This window comes from Oncorhynchus keta, unplaced genomic scaffold (genome assembly GCF_023373465.1).
Source record: "Oncorhynchus keta strain PuntledgeMale-10-30-2019 unplaced genomic scaffold, Oket_V2 Un_scaffold_5050_pilon_pilon, whole genome shotgun sequence".
NCBI lineage: Eukaryota > Metazoa > Chordata > Actinopteri > Salmoniformes > Salmonidae > Oncorhynchus > Oncorhynchus keta.
The window spans coordinates 79,899-100,193 of NW_026290951.1; the positions used below are offsets into that span (position 1 = coordinate 79,899).

General features: G+C 48.8%; 1 protein-coding gene across 1 annotated transcript; it reads right to left on the bottom strand.

Annotated features, from left to right (window-relative positions):
* Positions 1–6,240: 6,240 nt before the first annotated feature.
* On the bottom strand, positions 6,241–13,600 carry LOC127928933 (uncharacterized). Its single transcript, XM_052516516.1, has 2 exons — positions 13,592–13,600; positions 6,241–7,797 (listed from the first exon to the last, which is right to left on the bottom strand). Exons 1-2 carry the CDS (start codon positions 13,598–13,600, stop codon positions 6,241–6,243), a joined length of 1,566 nt encoding a protein of 521 aa, XP_052372476.1.
* Between the last annotated feature and the right edge of the window lie 6,695 nt (positions 13,601–20,295).

A 20,295-nucleotide genomic window follows, 5' to 3' on the forward strand; every position in this document is an offset into this window, starting at 1 on the left:
AGCTAACTGCAGAGATCAACAACTCTGTATTAGCAGGGAGCTAATATACATTTAGAGCATGCTAGCTAACTGCAGAGATCAACAACTCTGTATTAGCAGGGAGCTAATATACATTTAGAGCATGCTAGCTAACTGCAGAGATCAACAACTCTGTATTAGCAGGGAGCTAATATACATTTAGAGCATGCTAGCTAACTGCAGAGATCAACAACTGTATTAGCAGGGAGCTAATATACAACAACTAACTGCAGAGATCAACAACTCTGTATTAGCAGGGAGCTAATATACATTTAGAGCATGCTAGCTAACTGCAGAGATCAACAACTCTGTATTAGCAGGGAGCTAATATACATTTAGAGCATGCTAGCTAACTGCAGAGATCAACAACTCTGTATTAGCAGGGAGCTAATATACATTTAGAGCATGCTAGCTAACTGCAGAGAACAACAACTCTGTATTAGCAGGGAGCTAATATACATTTAGAGCATGCTAGCTAACTGCAGAGATCAACAACTCTGTATTAGCAGGGAGCTAATATACATTTAGAGCATGCTAGCTAACTGCAGAGATCAACAACTCTGTATTAGCAGGGAGCTAATATACATTTAGAGCATGCTAGCTAACTGCAGAGATCAACAACTCTGTATTAGCAGGGAGCTAATATACATTTAGAGCATGCTAGCTAACTGCAGAGAACAACAACTCTGTATTAGCAGGGAGCTAATATACATTTAGAGCATGCTAGCTAACTGCAGAGATCAACAACTCTGTATTAGCAGGGAGCTAATATACATTTAGAGCATGCTAGCTAACTGCAGAAAACAACAACTCTGTATTATTATTATTAACTATTGTATTGAACCTCGGCAAGACGGAGCTGCTCTTCCTCCCGGGGAAGGACTGCCCGTTCCATGATCTCGCCATCACGGTTGACAACTCCATTGTGTCCTCCTCCCAGAGCGCTAAGAACCTTGGCGTGATCCTGGACAACACCCTGTCGTTCTCAACTAACATCAAGGCGGTGGCCCGTTCCTGTAGGTTCATGCGCTACAACATCCGCAGAGTACGACCCTGCCTCACACAGGAAGCGGCGCAGGTCCTAATCCAGGCACTTGTCATCTCCCGTCTGGACTACTGCAACTCGCTGTTGGCTGGGCTCCCTGCCTGTGCCATTAAACCCCTACAACTCATCCAGAACGCCGCAGCCCGTCTGGTGTTCAACCTTCCCAAGTTCTCTCACGTCACCCCGCTCCTCCGCTCTCTCCACTGGCTTCCAGTTGAAGCTCGCATCTGCTACAAGACCATGGTGCTTGCCTACGGAGCTGTGAGGGGAACGGCACCTCAGTACCTCCAGGCCTGATCAGGCCCTACACCCAAACAAGGGCACTGCGTTCATCCACCTCTGGCCTGCTCGCCTCCCTACCACTGAGGAAGTACAGTTCCCGCTCAGCCCAGTCAAAACTGTTCGCTGCTCTGGCCCCCCAATGGTGGAACAAACTCCCTCACGACGCCAGGACAGCGGAGTCAATCACCACCTTCCGGAGACACCTGAAACCCCACCTCTTTAAGGAATACCTAGGATAGGATACGTAATCCTTCTCACCCCCTTTAAGATTTAGATGCACTATTGTAAAGTGACTATTCTACTGGATGTCATAAGGTGAATGCACCAATTTGTAAGTCGCTCTGGATAAGAGCGTCTGCTAAATGACTTAAATGTAAATGTATGTAAATGTATTAGCAGGGAGCTAATATACATTTAGAGCATGCTAGCTAGCTAGCTGCAGAGATCAACAACTCTGTATTAGCAGGGAGCTAATATGACCGACAGCCCTACTGCCCTACTGCCTACAGCCCTACTGCCTACAGCCCTACTGCCCTACAGCCCTATTGCCCTACTGCCTTACTGCCTACAGCCCTACTGCCTGCAGCCCTGCTTCCTACAGCCCTACTGCCTGCAGCCCTGCTTCCTACTGCCCTACAGCCCTACTGCCCTACTGCCCTACTGCCTACAGCCTACTGCCCTACTGCCTACTGCCCCACTGCCTACAGCCTACTGCCCTACTGCCCTACTGCCTACTGCCTACTGCCTGCAGCCCTGCTTCCTACAGCCCTACTGCCTGCAGCCCTGCTTCCTACAGCCCTACTGCCCACAGCCCTAATGCCTACAGCCCCACTGCCTGCAGCCCTGCTTCTTACAGGCCTACTGCCTGAAGCCCTGCTTCCTACTGCCCTACAGCCCTACTGCCCTACTGCCCTACTGCCTACAGCCTACTGCCCTACTGCCTACTGCCCTACTGCCTACAGCCTACAGCCCTACTGCCCTACTGCCTACAGCCCTACTGCCTACAGCCCTACAGCCCTACTGCCTACAGCCCTACTGCCCTACTGCCCTACTGCCTACAGCCCTACTGCCTACTGCCTACTGGCTACAGCCCTAATGCCTACAGACCTACTGCCTACACTCTACAGCCCTACTGCCCTACTGCCTTACTGCATACAGCCCTGCTGCCTAGAGCCCTACTGCCCTACTGCCTACAGCCCTACTGCCTACAGCCCTACTGCCTTACTGCCTACAGCCCTACTGCCTACAGCCCTACTGCCTGCAGCCCTGCTTCCTACAGGCCTACTGCCTACAGCCCTACTGCCTACAGCCCTGCTTCTTACAGGCCTACTGCCTACAGCCCTAATGCCTACAGCCCCACTGCCTGCAGCCCTGCTTCTTACAGGCCTACTGCCTGCAGCCCTGCTTCCTACTGCCCTACAGCCCTACTGCCCTACTGCCCTACTGCCTACAGCCTACTGCCCTACTGCCTACTGCCCCACTGCCTACAGCCTACTGCCCTACTGCCCTACTGCCTACAGCCCTACTGCCTACAGCCCTACAGCCCTACTGCCTACAGCCCTACTGCCCTACTGCCCTACTGCCTACAGCCCTACTGCCTACTGCCTACTGGAGACAGCCCTAATGCCTACAGACCTACTGCCTACACTCTACAGCCCTACTGCCCTACTGCCTTACTGCATACAGCCCTGCTGCCTAGAACCCTACTGCCCTACTGCCTACAGCCCTACTGCCTACAGCCCTACTGAGACAGCCCTACTGCCTTACTGCCTACAGCCCTACTGCCTACAGCCCTACTGCCTGCAGCCCTGCTTCCTACAGGCCTACTGCCTAAAGCCCTACTGCCTACAGCCCTACTGCCTACAGCCCTAATGCCTACAGCCCCACTGCCTGCAGCCCTGCTTCTTACAGGCCTACTGACTACAGCCCTACTGCCCTACTGCCTACAGCCCTACTGCCCTACTGCCTACAGCCCTACTGCCCTACAGCCCTACAGCCCTGCACTTCTCTGTTGATAGCTGTGGGCTACTGGCTTAGGGGCTGGACCTCTCCTCTCCTCTCCTCTCCTCTCCTCTCCTCTCCTCTCCTCCCCCCTTCCCTTCCCTTCCCTTTTCCTCTCCTGGGTGGAGGAAGTCTTGGTGTAAGAGGTTTCCCCTGGTTGCAGTCTGTCTGTCTCATACAAAGGCAGTGAAATATACATCCATCAGATATATTATTGAACGATAGGAGAGACAGAAAGAAAATGAGAGAGGGAGGAGAGGGAGAAGAGGAGAGAGAGAGACAGAAAGAAAATGAGAGAGGGAGGAGAGGGAGAAGAGGAGAGAGAGAGGGGGGAGACAGGGTGAAGAGAAGAGGAGAGAGGGGGGGGGGAGAGAGGGAGAAGAGAAGAGGAGAGGGAGAGGGGGGAGAGAGGGTGAAGAGAAGAGGAGAGAGGGGAGGGAGAGGGAGAAGAGAAGAGAGAGATACAGGGGGAGGGAGAAGAGAAGAGGAGAGAGAGAGAGGGAGGAGGAGAGGGAGAGAGACAGGGTAGAACCCCTGAGAGGGGACAGAGAGGGAGAAGAGAAGAGAAGAGTGACAGGGAGAAGGGAGCGAGAGAGAGAGAGAGAGAGCGAGCGAGAAGGGGTAGAAATATATAGAGAGAGTGGGTGGGTGGAAGCCAGTTTCATCTCTCTGCACGCTCAAATAATAATATGAATGATGATATTTTAAGAAACATGAAGAGAGAAGAAATGAGAGGAGAGGAGGGCGATAGGGAAATGAAAGGAGAGGAGGGTGATGAGGGGAGGAGAGGAGAGGAGAGGGTGATACAGAAATGAGAGTAGAGTAGAGTAGAGTAGAGTAGAGGAGAGGAGAGGAGAGGAGAGGAGAGTGATACAGAAATGAGAGGAGAGGAGAGGAGAGGAGAGATGAGAGGAGAGGAGAGGAGAGGAGAGGAGGGTGATACAGAAATGAGAGGAGAGGATAAGAGGAGAGGAGAGGAGAGGGTGATACACCCAAGACAGAAATATACAGGAAGTTATTCACAACCCCTGTTATAGAGGACAGAGATATACAGGAAGTTATTCACAACCCCTGTTATAGAGGACAGAGATATACAGGAAGTTCTTCACAACCCCTGTTATAGAGGACAGAGATACACAGGAAGTTCTTCACAACCCCTGTTATAGAGGACAGAGATATACAGGAAGTTCTTCACAACCCCTGTTATAGAGGACAGGAAGTTATTCACAACCCCTGTTATAGAGGACAGAGATATACAGGAAGTTCTTCACAACCCCTGTTATAGAGGACAGAGATATACAGGAAGTTCTTCACAACCCCTGTTATAGAGGACAGAGATACACAGGAAGTTCTTCACAACCCCTGTTATAGAGGACAGAGATACACAGGAAGTTATTCACAACCCCTGTTATAGAGGACAGAGATACACAGGAAGTTCTTCACAACCCCTGTTATAGAGGACAGAGATACACAGGAAGTTATTCACAACCCCTGTTATACATAGCTCTTCTGTAAACAGCCCATCCAATCTACCCTCATCCCCATACTGTATTGATTTATTTATCTTGCCACCCCAGTATCTCTACTTGCACATTCATCTTCTGCACATTCTACCATTCCATTGTTTTAACTGCTATATTGTAATTACTTTGCCACCATGAGCCTATGTATTGCCCTACCTCTCTTATCTCACCTCATTTGCACATTATATATATATATAGAGAGATTTTTTTGGTTCTGTAGAGTAGAGGATTGATTGTATGTTTTGTTTATTCCATGTGAAACTCTCTGGGTGCTGATAGAGGTGTTGTGTAGAGGGGGTCTTGGTGCTTATATAGGTGTTGTGTAGAGGGGGTCTTGGTGCTGATGGAGGTGTTGACTAGAGGGGGTCTTGGTGTTGATAGAGGTGTTGTGTAGAGGGGGTCTGGGTGCTGATAGAGGTGTTGTGTAGAGGGGGTCTTGGTGCTTATATAGGTGTTGTGTAGAGGGGTTCTTGGTGCTGATGGAGGTGTTGTGTAGAGGGGGTATTGGTGCTTATATAGGTGTTGTGTAGAGGGGATATTGGTGCTTATATAGGTGTTGTGTAGAGGGGGTCTTGGTGCTTATATAGGTGTTGTGTAGAGGGGGTCTTGGTGCTGATGGAGGTGTTGTGTAGAGGGGGTATTGGTGCTTATATAGGTGTTGTGTAGAGGGGGTATTGGTGCTTATATAGGTGTTGTGTAGAGGGGGTCTTGGTGCTTATATAGGTGTTGACTAGAGGGGTTCTTGGTGCTGATGGAGGTGTTGAGTAGAGGGGGTCTGGGTGTTGATAGAGGTGTTGAGTAGAGGGGGTCTGTGTGCTTATATAGGTGTTGAGTAGAGGGGGTCTGGGTGCTTATATAGGTGTTGTGTAATAATATATGCCATTTATGCCACGGTCCCGGGAATCGAACCCACTACCCTGGCGTTACAAGCGCCATGCTCTACCAACTGAGCTACAGAAGGACCTAGAGGGGGTCTGGGTGCTGATAGAGGTGTTGACTAGAGGGGGTCTGGGTGCTGATAGAGGTGTTGACTAGAGGGGGTCTGGGTGCTGATGGAGGTGTTGACTAGAGGGGGTCTGGGTGCTGATGGAGGTGTTGACTAGAGGGGGTCTGGGTGCTGATGGAGGTGTTGACTAGAGGGGGTCTGGGTGCTGATAGAGGTGTTGAGTAGAGGGGGTCTTGGTGCTGATGGAGGTGTTGACTAGAGGCGGTCTTGGTGCTGATGGAGGTGTTGACTAGAGGGGGTCTGGGTGCTGATATAGGTGTTGTGTAGCAGGTGTCTTGGTGCTGATGGAGGTGTTGACTAGAGGGGGTCTTGGTGCTGATGGAGGTGTTGAGTAGAGGGGGTCTGGGTGTTGATAGAGGTGTTGACTAGAGGGGTCTGGGTGCTGAGTAGAGGTGTTGACTTGAGGGGGTATGGGTGCTGATAGAGGTGTTGAGTAGAGGGGGTCTGGGTGTTGATAGAGGTGTTGAGTAGAGGGGGTCTGGGTGCTGATAGAGGTGTTGTGTAGAGGGGGTCTGGGTGCTGATATAGGTGTTGTGTAGAGGGGGTTTGGGTGTTGTGTAGAGGTGTTGACTAGAGGGGGTCTGGGTGCTGATAGAGGTGTTGCATAGATGGGGTCTGGGTGCTGATAGAGGTGTTGTGTAGAGGGGGTCTTGGTGTTGTGTAGTGGGGGTCTGGGAGCTGATAGAGGTGTTGAGTAGAGGGGGTCTGTATGCTGATAAAGGTGTTGTGTAGAGGGGGTCTGGGTGTTGAGTAGAGGGGGTCTGGGTGCTGATAGAGGTGTTGTGTAGAGGGGGTCTGGGGGTTGAGTAGAGGGGGTCTGGGTGCTGATAGAGGTGTTGTGTAGAGGGGGTCTGGGTGTTGAGTAGAGGGGGTCTGGGTGCTGATAGAGGTGTTGTGTAGAGGGGGTCTGGGTGCTGATGGAGGTGTTGTGTAGAGGGGTCTGAGTTTGAGTAGAGGGGGTCTGGGTGCTGATAGCTGATAGAGGTGTTGTGTAGAGGGGGTCTGGGTGCTGATAGAGGTGTTGTGTAGAGGGGGTCTGGATGTTGTGTAGAGGGGGTCTTGGTGCTGATAGAGGTGTTGAGTAGAGGGGGTCTGGGTGCTGATAGAGGTGTTGTGTAGAGGGGGTCTGGGTGTTGTGTAGAGGGGGTCTTGGTGCTGATAGAGGTGTTGTGTAGAGGGGTCTGGGTGTTGAGTAGAGGGGGTCTGGGTTCTGATAGCTGATAGAGGTGTTGTGTAGAGGGGTCTGGGTGTTGAGTAGAGGGGGTCTGGGTGCTGATAGAGGTGTTGTGTAGAGGGGGTCTGGGTGTTGAGTAGAGGGGGTCTGGGTGCTGAGTAGAGGGGGTCTGGGTGTTGAGTAGAGGGGGTCTGGGTGCTGATAGAGGTGTTGTGTAGAGGGGGTCTGGGTGCTGATAGAGGTGTTGAGTAGTAGGGGTCTGGGTGCTGATAGAGGTGTTGAGTAGTGGAGGTCTTGGTGCTGATAGAGGTGTTGTGTAGAGGTGGTCTGGGTGTTGAGTAGAAGGGGTCTGGGTGCTGAGTAGAGGGGGTCTGGGTGTTGAGTAGAGGGGGTCTGGGTGCTGATAGAGGTGTTGTGTAGAGGGGGTCTGGGTGCTGATAGAGGTGTTGAGTAGTAGGTGTCTGGGTGCTGATAGAGGTGTTGTGTAGAGGTGGTCTGGGTGTTGAGGAGAGGGGGTCTGGGTGCTGATAGAGGTGTTGTGTAGAGGGGGTCTGGGTGTTGAGTAGAGGGGGTCTGGGTGCTGATAGAGGTGTTGAGTAGTGGGGTCTTGGTGCTGATAGAGGTGTTGTGTAGAGGTGGTCTGGGTGTTGAGTAGAGGGGGTCTGGGTGCTGAGTAGAGGGGGTCTGGGTGTCTGATAGAGGTGCTGTGTATAGGTGGTCTGGGTGTTGAGTAGAGGGGGTCTGGGTGCTGATAGAGGTGTTGAGAAGAGGGGGTCTGGGTGCTGATAGAGGTGTTGTGTAGAGGGGGTCTGGTTGTGTTTCAGTCAGCTGTGTGTCAGTCAGCTGTGTGTCAGTCAGCTGTGTGTCAGTCAGCTGTGTGTCAGTCAGCTGTGTTTCAAACAGCTGTGTGTCAGTCAGCTGTGTGTCAGTCAGTCAGCTGTGTTTCAGTCAGCTGTGTGTCAGCCAGCTGTGTGTCAGTCAGTCAGTCAGCTGTGTGTCAGTCAGCTGTGTGTCAGTCAGTCAGCTGTGTTTCAGTCAGTCAGTCAGTCAGCTGTGTGTCAGTCAGTCAGCTGTGTGTCAGTCAGTCAGTCAGCTGTGTGTAAGTCAGCTGTGTTTCAGTCAGCTGTGTGTCAGGCAGTCAGCTGTGTGTCAGTCAGCTGTGTGTCAGTCAGCTGTGTGTCAGTCAGCTGTGTGTCAGTCAGTCAGCTGTGTTTCAGTCAGTCAGTCAGCTGTGTGTCAGTCAGCTGTGTTTCAGTCAGCTGTGTTTCAGTCAGCTGTGTGTCAGTCAGTCAGTCAGCTGTGTGTCAGTCAGTCAGTCAGCTGTGTGTCAGTCAGTCAGTCAGTCAGTCAGTCAGCTGTGTGTCAGTCAGTCAGTCAGCTGTGTGTCAGTCAGTCAGTCAGCTGTGTGTCAGTCAGCTGTGTTTCAGTCAGCTGTGTTTCAGTCAGCTGTGTTTCAGTCAGCTGTGTGTCAGTCAGTCAGTCAGCTGTGTTTCAGTCAGCTGTGTGTCAGTCAGTCAGTCAGTCAGTCAGCTGTGTGTCAGTCAGTCAGTCAGTCAGCTGTGTGTCAGTCAGTCAGTCAGCTGTGTGTCAGTCAGCTGTGTTTCAGTCAGCTGTGTTTCAGTCAGCTGTGTGTCAGTCAGCTGTGTGTCAGTCAGCTGTGTTTCAGTCAGCTGTGTGTCAGTCAGCTGTGTTTCAGTCAGCTGTGTTTCAGTCAGCTGTGTTTCAGTCAGCTGTGTTTCAGTCAGCTGTGTTTCAGTCAGCTGTGTTTCAGTCAGCTGTGTGTCAGTCAGCTGTGTTTCAGTCAGCTGTGTGTCAGTCAGTCAGTCAGTCAGCTGTGTGTCAGTCAGCTGTGTGTCAGTCAGCTGTGTTTCAGTCAGCTGTGTTTCAGTCAGCTGTGTTTCAGTCAGCTGTGTGTCAGTCAGCTGTGTTTCAGTCAGCTGTGTTTCAGTCAGCTGTGTGTCAGTCAGTCAGTCAGTCAGCTGTGTGACAGTCAGCTGTGTGTCAGTCAGTCAGTCAGCTGTGTGTCAGTCAGCTGTGTGTCAGTCAGCTGTGTGTCAGTCAGCTGTGTTTCAGTCAGCTGTGTTTCAGTCAGCTGTGAGTCAGTCAGCTGTGTTTCAGTCAGCTGTGTGTCAGTCAGCTGTGTGTCAGTCAGTCAGTCAGCTGTGTGTCAGTCAGCTGTGTGTCAGTCAGCTGTGTTTCAGTCAGCTGTGTTTCAGTCAGTCAGTCAGTCAGTCAGCTGTGTGTCAGTCAGCTGTGTGTCAGTCAGCTGTGTTTCAGTCAGCTGTGTTTCAGTCAGCTGTGTGTCAGTCAGCTGTGTTTCAGTCAGCTGTGTTTCAGTCAGCTGTGTTTCAGTCAGTCAGTCAGTCAGTCAGCTGTGTGACAGTCAGCTGTGTGTCAGTCAGTCAGTCAGCTGTGTGTCAGTCAGCTGTGTGTCAGTCAGCTGTGTGTCAGTCAGCTGTGTTTCAGTCAGCTGTGTTTCAGTCAGCTGTGTGTCAGTCAACTGTGTTTCAGTCAGCTGTGTGTCAGTCAGCTGTGTGTCAGTCAGTCAGTAAGCTGTGTGTCAGTCAGCTGTGTGTCAGTCAGCTGTGTTTCAGTCAGCTGTGTGTCAGTCAGTCAGTCAGCTGTGTGTCAGTCAGCTGTGTTTCAGTCAGCTGTGTGTCAGTCAGCTGTGTGTCAGTCAGCTGTGTGTCAGTCAGCTGTGTGTCAGTCAGCTGTGTTTTAGTCAGTCAGTCAGCTGTGCGTCAGTCAGCTGTGTTTCAGTCAGCTGTGTGTCAGTCAGCTGTGTGTCAGTCAGCTGTGTGTCAGTCAGCTGTGTTTCAGTCAGTCAGTCAGCTGTGTGTCAGTCAGCTGTGTTTCAGTCAGCTGTGTGTCAGTCAGCTGTGTCAGTCAGCTGTGTGTCAGTCAGCTGTGTTTCAGTCAGTCAGTCAGCTGTGTGTCAGTCAGCTGTGTTTCAGTCAGTCAGTCAGCTGTGTGTCAGTCAGCTGTGTTTCAGTCAGCTGTGTGTCAGTCAGCTGTGTGTCAGTCAGCTGTGTGTCAGTCAGTCAGTCAGCTGTATGTCAGTCAGCTGTGTGTCAGTCAGCTGTGTGTCAGTCAGTCAGTCAGCTGTGTGTCAGTCAGCTGTGTGTCAGTCAGTCAGTCAGCTGTGCGTCAGTCAGCTGTGTGACAGTCAGCTGTGTGTCAGTCAGCTGTGTGTCAGTCAGCTGTGTGTCAGTCAGTCAGTCAGCTGTGTTTCAGTCAGCTGTGTTTCAGTCAGTCAGTCAGCTGTGTGTCAGTCAGTCAGTCAGCTGTGTGTCAGTCAGTCAGTCAGCTGTGTGTCAGTCAGTCAGTCAGCTGTGTGTCAGTCAGTCAGTCAGCTGTGTTTCAGTCAGCTGTGTGTCAGTCAGCTGTGTTTCAGTCAGCTGTGTGTCAGTCAGCTGTGTGTCAGTCAGCTGTGTGTCAGTCAGTCAGTCAGTCAGTCAGTCAGTCAGTCAGTCAGCTGTGTGTCAGTCAGCTGTGTGTCAGTCAGCTGTGTGTCAGTCAGCTGTGTTTCAGTCAGCTGTGTGTCAGTCAGCTGTGTGTCAGTCAGCTGTGTGTCAGTCAGCTGTGTTTCAGTCAGCTGTGTGTCAGTCAGTCAGCTGTGTGACAGTCAGTCAGTCAGCTGTGTGTCAGTCAGTCAGTCAGCTGTGTGTCAGTCAGCTGTGTTTCAGTCAGCTGTGTTTCAGTCAGCTGTGTGTCAGTCAGCTGTGTTTCAGTCAGCTGTGTGTCAGTCAGCTGTGTTTCAGTTAGCTGTGTGTCAGTCAGCTGTGTTTCAGTCAGCTGTGTTTCAGTCAGCTGTGTGTCAGTCAGTCAGTCAGCTGTGTGTCAGTCAGCTGTGTGTCAGTCAGCTGTGTGTCAGTCAGCTGTGTTTCAGTTAGCTGTGTGTCAGTCAGCTGTGTTTCAGTCAGCTGTGTTTCAGTCAGCTGTGTGTCAGTCAGTCAGTCAGCTGTGTGTCAGTCAGCTGTGTGTCAGTCAGTCAGCTGTGTGTCAGTCAGCTGTGTGTCAGTCAGCTGTGTGTCAGTCAGCTGTGTTTCAGTCAGCTGTGTGTCAGTCAGCTGTGTGTCAGTCAGTCAGTCAGTCAGCTTTGTTTCAGTCAGCTGTGTGTCAGTCAGCTGTGTTTCAGTCAGCTGTGTGTCAGTCAGCTGTGTGTCAGTCAGCTGTGTGTCAGTCAGCTGTGTGTCAGTCAGTCAGTCAGCTGTGTGTCAGTCAGCTGTGTGTCAGTCAGCTGTGTTTCAGTCAGTGTGGTGTTTTAACCCTCTCACCCCTATGGCCTCTTTCCTCCTCCTCTTACTCCTTCTCCCCCTCTTCCTCCTCCCTTCTCCTCCTCTTCCTCCTCTTCCTCTTCCTCCTCCCTTCTCTTCCTCTTCCTCCTCTTCCTCTTCCTCCCCTCCTCCCTCCTCCCTCCTCTCCCTCCTCCTCCTCCTCTGCCTCCTCCCTCCTCCTCCTCTTCCTCCCCCCCTCTCCCTCCTCCTCTTCCTCCTCTTCCTCTTCCTCCTCCTCCCTCCTCTCCCTCCTCCTCCTCCTCTGCCTCCTCCCTTCTCCCCCTCTTCCTCCCCCCTCCCTCCTCCTCCTCCTCCTCCTCTTCCTCCTCTTCCTCTTCCTCCTCCCTCTCCTCCTCTTCCTCCTCTTCCTCCTCCTCCTCCTCCTCCTTCCTCCCCTCCTCCTCTCCCTCCTCCTCCTCTGCCTCCTCCCTCCTCCTCCTCTTCCTCCCCCCTCTCCCTCCTCCTCCTCCTCTTCCTCCTCCCACTCTCCATCCTCCCTCCTCCTCCTCGTTATTATCTAGTAATGCTCTGGGACCATCTGCTCTCTGCGCTCCCGTTTACCTCTCCCCCTCTGTGTGTGTGTGTGTGTGTGTGTGTGTGTGTGTGTGTGTGTGTGTGTGTGTGTGTGTGTGTGTGTGTGTGTGTGTGTGTGTGTGTGTGTGTGTGTGTGTGTGTGTGTGTGTGTGTGTGTGTGTGTGTGTGTGTGTGTGTGTGTGTGTGTATAACCGTGTGTGTGTGTGTGTGTGTGTGTGTGTGTGTGTGTGTGTGCGTGTGTGTGTGCGTGTGTGTGTGTATAACCGTGTGTGTGTGTGTGTGTGTGTGTGTGTGTGTGTGTGTGTGTGTGTGTGTGTGTGTGTGTGTGTGTGTGTGTGTGTGCGCGTGTGTGTGTGTATAACCGTGTGTGTGTGTGTATGTGTGTGTGTGTGTGTGTGTGTGTGTGTGTGTGTGTGTGTGTGTGTGTGTGTGTGTGTGTGTGTGTGTGTGTGTGTGTGTGTGTGTGTGTGTGTGTGTGTGTGTGTGTGTGTGTGTGTGTGTGTGTGTGTGTGACCACTCCAAGTGCAGAGAGAGACTCATACCTTATGGCTGACTGTCAGAAGGCATATTGTCACCTCTGTGTAGGCCTGAATGATTGTAGGTCTTAATCGGAATGCTTTTCTGATGGAGTCAATTCTTTTCTAATGGAGCCCATGGCTCCTCACCAGCAGGGGGCGTAATCACCAGGTAATATAGCCTACAGTAATGTCTCCTCACCAGCAGGGGGCGTAATCACCAGGTAATATAGCCTACAGTAATGTCTCCTCACCAGCAGGGGGCGGAATCACCAGGTAATATAGCCTACAGTAATGTCTCCTCACCAGCAGGGGGAGTAATCATCAGGTAATATAGCCTGCACTAATGTCTCCTCACCAGCAGGGGGCGTAATCACCAGGTAATATAGCCTGCACTTATGGCTCCTCACCAGCAGGGGGAGTAATCACCAGGTAATATAGCCTGCACTAATGTCTCCTTACCAGCAGGGGGAGTAATCACCATGTAATATAGCCTACAGTAATGTCTCCTCACCTGCAGGGGGAGTAATCACCATGTAATATAGCCTACAGTAATGTCTCCTCACCTGCAGGGGGCGAAATCACCACGTAATATAGCCTACACTAATGGCTCCTCACCAGCAGGGGGCGGAATCACCAGGTAATATAGCCTAGAGAAATAATGTCTCCTCACCAGCAGGGGGAGTAATCACCAGGTAATATAGCCTACAGTAATGTCTCCTCACCAGCAGGGGGCGTAATCACCAGGTAATATAGCCTACAGTAATGTCTCCTCACCAGCAGGGGGCATGATCACCAGGTAATATAGCCTACAGTAATGTCTCCTCACCAGCAGGGGGCATGATCAACAGGTAATATAGCCTACAATAATGTCTCCTCACCAGCAGGGGGAGTAATCACCAGGTAATATAGCCTACAGTAATGTCTCCTCACCAGCAGGGGGAGTAATCACCAGGTAATATAGCCTACAGTAATGTCTCCTCACAGGTTTATTAATTCCTAAATTCATTGTTAATCTTAATTTTCAAGCTACACTACAATACATGTCAATCTACATTTCATAAGGAGGGGAGACGAACTCATGTGAGATTCGAAACCTTTGCCACAATCTGTGACAATTACCTATATGGACCTTGGCGTTTTACACATGACAGTTATTTTGACAAGTTGATGATATACACGAATGTTGGACGCTTCCGTGACCAAGTCTACCTACGTCGGCCATCTTTGATTGGCTGATATATAAATCAGTGCCACCTGTCAAAGTTAGCACGGTGCTAACAGCAACATCTCACAGCAAGAACTGGCAAATCTGGTGCGGTCCATGAGGAGGAGATGCACTGCAGTATTTAATGCAGCTGGTGGCCACACACAGATACTGACTGTTACTTTTGATTTTGACCCCTCCCCTGTTTGTTCTGGGACACATTATTCCATTTCTGTTAGTGACATGTCTGTGGAACTTGTTCAGTTTATGTCTCAGTTGTTGAATCTTGTTATGTTCATACAAATATTTACACATGTTAAGTTTTCTGAAAATTAACGCAGTTGACAGTGAGAGGATGTTTCATTTTTTACGTACTTTTCATTCTCTTTCGTTATTATTGAACTGAACGTTACACATGAACGTAGTCATAGACACGTTGTTTAGAAGGTCTACGGGACATTAGATCATAGACACGTTGTTTAGAAGGTCTACGGGACATTAGTTCAGCCACACGTCTCATAGACACGTTGTTTAGAATGTCTACGGGACATTAGATCATAGACACGTTGTTTAGAAGGTCTATGGGACATTAGTTACAGCCACACGTCTCATAGACACGTTGTTTAGAAGGTCTACGGGACATTAGTTACAGCCACACGTCTCACGTTGTTTTAGTTCATACACGTCTCATAGACACGTTGTTTAGAAGGTCTACGGGACATTGTTACAGCCACACGTCTCATAGACACGTTGTTTAGAAGGTCTACGGGACATTAGTTGCAGCCACACGTCTCATAGACACGTTGTTTAGAAGGTCTACGGGACATTAGTTACAGCCACACGTCTCTCATTAGACACGTTGTTTAGAAGGTCTACGGGACATTAGTTACAGCCACACGTCTCATAGCATAGACACGTTGTTTAGAAGGTCTACGGGACATTAGTTACAGCCACACGTCTCATAGACACGTTGTTTAGAAGGTCTACGGGACATTCATAGACACGTTGTTTAGAAGGTCTGGGACATTAGTTACAGCCACACGTCTCATAGACACGTTGTTTAGAAGGTTACAGCCACACGTCTCATAGACACGTTGTTTAGAAGGTCTACGGGACATTAGTTACAGCCACACGTCTCATAGACACGTTGTTTAGAAGGTCTACGGGACATTAGTTACAGCCACACGTCTCATAGACACGTTGTTTAGAAGGTCTACGGGACATTAGATCATAGACACGTCTTAGACACGTTGTTTAGAAGGTCTACGGGACATTAGTTACAGCCACACGTCTCATAGACACGTTGTTTAGAAGGTCTACGGGACTCATAGACACGTTGTTTAGAAGGTCTACGGGACATTAGTTCGTCTCATAGACACGTTGTTTAGAAGGTCTACGGGACATTAGATACAGCCACATAGACACGTTGTTTAGAAGGTCTACAGGACATTAGTCATAGACACGTTGTTTAGAAGGTCTACGGGACATTACAGCCACACGTCTCATAGACACGTTGTTTAGAAGGTCTACGGGACATTAGTTACAGCCACACGTCTCATAGACACGTTGTTTAGAAGGTCACGTTGTTTAGAAGGTCTACAGGACATTAGTTACAGCCACACGTCTCATTAATCATAGACACGTTGTTTAGAAGGTCTACGGGACATTAGTTACAGCCACACGTCTCATAGACACGTTGTTTAGAAGGTCTACAGGACATTAGTTACAGCCACACGTCTCATAGACACGTTGTTTAGAAGGTCTACGGGACATTAGTTACAGCCACACGTCTCATAGACACGTTGTTTAGAAGGTCTATGGGACATTAGATCATAGACACGTTGTTTAGAAGGTCTGGGACATTAGTTACAGCCACACGTCTCATAGACACGTTGTTTAGAAGGTCTACGGGACATTAGTTACAGCCACACGTCTCATAGACACGTTGTTTAGAAGGTCTATGGGACATTAGTTCATAGAATAGACACGTTGTGTAGAAGGTCTACGGGACGTTAGTTCAGCCACACGTCTCATAGACACGTTGTTTAGAGGGTCTACGGGACATTAGTTACAGCCACACGTCTCATAGACACGTTGTTTAGAAGGTCTACGGGACATTAGATCAGGAACACGTCTCATAGACACGTTGTTTAGAAGGTCTATGGGACATTAGTTACAGCCACACGTCTCATAGACACGTTGTTTAGAAGGTCTACGGGACATTAGTTACAGCCACACGTCTCATAGCCACGTTGTTTAGAAGGTCTATGGGACATTAGTTACAGCCACACGTCTCATAGACACGTTGTTTAGAAGGTCTATGGGACATTAGTTACAGCCACACGTCTCATAGACACGTCTCACAGACACGTTGTTTAGAAGGTCTACGGGACATTAGTTACAGCCACACGTCCCATAGACACGTTGTTTAGAAGGTCTATGGGACTCACACGTCTCATAGACACGTTGTTTAGAAGGTCTATGGGACATTAGTTCATAGACACGTTGTTTAGAAGGTCTACGGGACATTAGGACACGTCTTACGTTGTTTAGAAGGTCTACGGGACATTAGATCATAGACACGTTGTTTAGAAGGTCTACGGGACATTAGTTACAGCCACACGTCTCATAGACACGTTGTTTAGAAGGTCTATGGGACATTAGTTACAGCCACACGTCTCATAGACACGTTGTTTAGAAGGTCTATGGGACATTAGTTACAGCCACACGTCTCATAGACACGTTGTTTAGAAGGTCTACGGGACATTAGTTACAGCCACACGTCTCATAGACACGTTGTTTAGAAGGTCTACGGGACATTAGTTACAGCCACACATAGACACGTTGTTTAGAAGGTCTGGGACATTAGTTACAGCCACACGTCTCATAGACACGTTGTTTAGAAGGTCTATGGGACATTAGTTACAGCCACACGTCTCATAGACACGTTGTTTAGAAGGTCTATGGGACATTAGTTACAGCCACACGTCTCATAGACACATACGGGACATTAGATCGACACGTTGTTTAGAAGGTCTACGGGACATTAGTTACAGGTCTCATAGACACGTTGTTTAGAAGGTCTACGGGACATTAGTTACAGCCACACGTCTCACAGACACGTTGTTTAGAAGGTCTACGGGACATTAGTTACAGCCACACGTCTCATAGACACGTTGTTTAGAAGGTCTACGGGACATTAGTTACAGCCACACGTCTCATAGACACGTTGTTTAGAAGGTCTATGGGACATTAGTTACAGCCACACGTCTCATAGACACGTTGTTTAGAAGGTCTACGGGACATTAGTTACAGCCACACGTCTCATAGACACGTTGTTTAGAAGGTCTATGGGACATTAGTTACAGCCACACGTCTCATAGACACGTTGTTTAGAAGGTCTACGGGACATTAGTTAGACACGTCTCATAGACACGTTGTTTAGAAGGTCTACGGGACATTAGTTCATAGACACGTTGTTTAGAAGGTCTAGGGGACATTAGTTACAGCCACACGTCTCATAGACACGTTGTTTAGAAGGTCTACGGGACATTAGTTACAGCCACACGTCTCATAGACACGTTGTTTAGAAGGTCTACGGGACATTAGTTACAGCCACACGTCTCATAGACACGTTGTTTAGAAGGTCTACGGGACATTAGTTCATAGACACGTTGTTTAGAAGGTCTACAGGACATTAGTTCATAGACACGTTGTTTAGAAGGTCTACGGGACATTAGTTACAGCCACACGTCTCACAGACACGTTGTTTAGAAGGTCTATGGGACATTAGTTACAGCCACACGTCTCATAGACACGTTGTTTAGAAGGTCTACGGGACATTAGTTACAGCCACACGTCTCATAGACACGTTGTTTAGAAGGTCTACAGGACATTAGATCATAGATACGTCTCATAGACACGTTGTTTAGAAGGTCTACGGGACATTAGTTACAGCCACACGTCTCATAGACACGTTGTTTAGAAGGTCTACGGGACATTAGATAATAGACACGTTGTTTAGAAGGTCTACAGGACATTAGTTACAGCCACACGTCTCATAGACACGTTGTTTAGAAGGTCTACGGGACATTAGTTACAGCCACACGTCTCATAGACACGTTGTTTAGAAGGTCTACAGGACATTAGTTACAGCCACACGTCTCATAGACACGTTGTTTAGAAGGTCTACGGGACATTAGTTACAGCCACACGTCTCATAGACACGTTGTTTAGAAGGTCTATGGGACATTAGATCATAGACACGTTGTTTAGAAGGTCTATGGGACATTAGTTACAGTCACACGTCTCATAGACACGTTGTTTAGAAGGTCTACGGGACATTAGTTACAGCCACACGTCTCATAGACACGTTGTTTAGAAGGTCTATGGGACATTAGTTCATAGACACGTTGTTTAGAAGGTCTACAGGACATTAGTTCATAGACACGTTGTGTAGAAGGTCTACGGGACGTTAGTTCAGCCACACGTCTCATAGACACGTTGTTTAGAGGGTCTACGGGACATTAGTTACAGCCACACGTCTCATAGACACGTTGTTTAGAAGGTCTACGGGACATTAGATCAGGAACACGTCTCATAGACACGTTGTTTAGAAGGTCTATGGGACATTAGTTACAGTCACACGTCTCATAGACACGTTGTTTAGAAGGTCTACGGGACATTAGTTACAGTCACACGTCTCATAGACACGTTGTTTAGAAGGTCTACGGGACATTAGTTACAGCCACACGTCTCATAGACACGTTGTTTAGAAGGTCTACGGGACATTAGTTACAGCCACACGTCTCATAGACACGTTGTTTAGAAGGTCTATGGGACATTAGATCATAGACACGTCTCATAGACACGTTGTTTAGAAGGTCTACGGGACATTAGATCATAGACACGTCTCATAGCCACGTTGTTTAGAAGGTCTACGGGACATTAGTTACAGCCACACGTCTCATAGACACGTTGTTTAGAAGGTCTATGGGACATTAGTTACAGCCACACGTCTCATAGACACGTTGTTTAGAAGGTCTACGGGACATTAGATCATAGACACGTTGTTTAGAAGGTCTACGGGACATTAGTTACAGCCACACGTCTCATAGACACGTTGTTTAGAAGGTCTACGGGACATTAGTTACAGCCACACGTCTCATAGACACGTTGTTTAGAAGGTCTACGGGACATTAGATCATAGACACGTTGTTTAGAAGGTCTACGGGACATTAGTTACAGCCACACGTCTCATAGACACGTTGTTTAGAAGGTCTACGGGACATTAGTTACAGCCACACGTCTCACAGACACGTTGTTTAGAAGGTCTACGGGACATTAGTTACAGCCACACGTCTCATAGACACGTTGTTTAGAAGGTCTATGGGACATTAGATCATAGACACGTTGTTTAGAAGGTCTACGGGACATTAGTTACAGCCACACGTCTCATAGACACGTTGTTTAGAAGGTCTATGGGACATTAGTTACAGCCACACGTCTCATAGACACGTTGTTTAGAAGGTCTACGGGACATTAGATCATAGACACGTCTCATAGACACGTTGTTTAGAAGGTCTACGGGACATTAGATCATAGACACAGACACGTTGTTTAGAAGGTCTACAGCCACACGTCTCATAGACACGTTGTTTAGAAGGTCTACGGGACATTAGTTACAGCCACACGTCTCATGGTTGTTTAGAAGGTCTACGGGACATTAGTTACAGCCACACGTCTCATAGACACGTTGTTTAGAAGGTCTACGGGACATTAGTTCATAGACACGTTGTTTAGAAGGTCTACGGGACATTAGTTACAGCCACACGTCTCATAGACACGTTGTTTAGAAGGTCTACGGGACATTAGTTACAGCCACACGTCTCATAGACACGTTGTTTAGAAGGTCTACGGGACATTAGTTCATAGACACGTTGTTTAGAAGGTCTACAGGACATTAGTTCATAGACACGTTGTTTAGAAGGTCTACGGGACATTAGTTACAGCCACACGTCTCATAGACACGTTGTTTAGAAGGTCTATGGGACATTAGTTACAGCCACACGTCTCATAGACACGTTGTTTAGAAGGTCTACGGGACATTAGTTACAGCCACACGTCTCATAGACACGTTGTTTAGAAGGTCTATGGGACATTAGTTACAGCCACACGTCTCATAGACACGTTGTTTAGAAGGTCTACGGGACATTAGTTACAGCCACACGTCTCATAGACACGTTGTTTAGAAGGTCTACGGGACATTAGTTACAGCCACACGTCTCATAGACACGTTGTTTAGAAGGTCTACGGGACGTTAGTTACAGCCACACGTCTCATAGACACTTTGTTTAGAAGGTCTACGGGACATTAGTTCATAGACACGTTGTTTAGAAGGTCTACGGGACATTAGTTCAGCCACACGTCTCATATTACTCCGTGGACTACTGACCAATTGAAAGAGTTCCTCCTGGAGGAAGCTTGGTCAGTAACTCCACCCCCCTTTCCTGTCACGTGACTACACCTGTCCCACAAGCTGTTAACACATGACATAGAGACGGAAGACAACTGGAAGACAGAACCTCAGAGATCTGTACAGGTCAGTGTGGTCAGACAGCTATATCCTTAGAATAGACCGTACTTATAGAACAGAATAGCACACCAGTTGTGGAACAGCTGCAACGATTGTTCTGCACACAACTTGGTTTCAT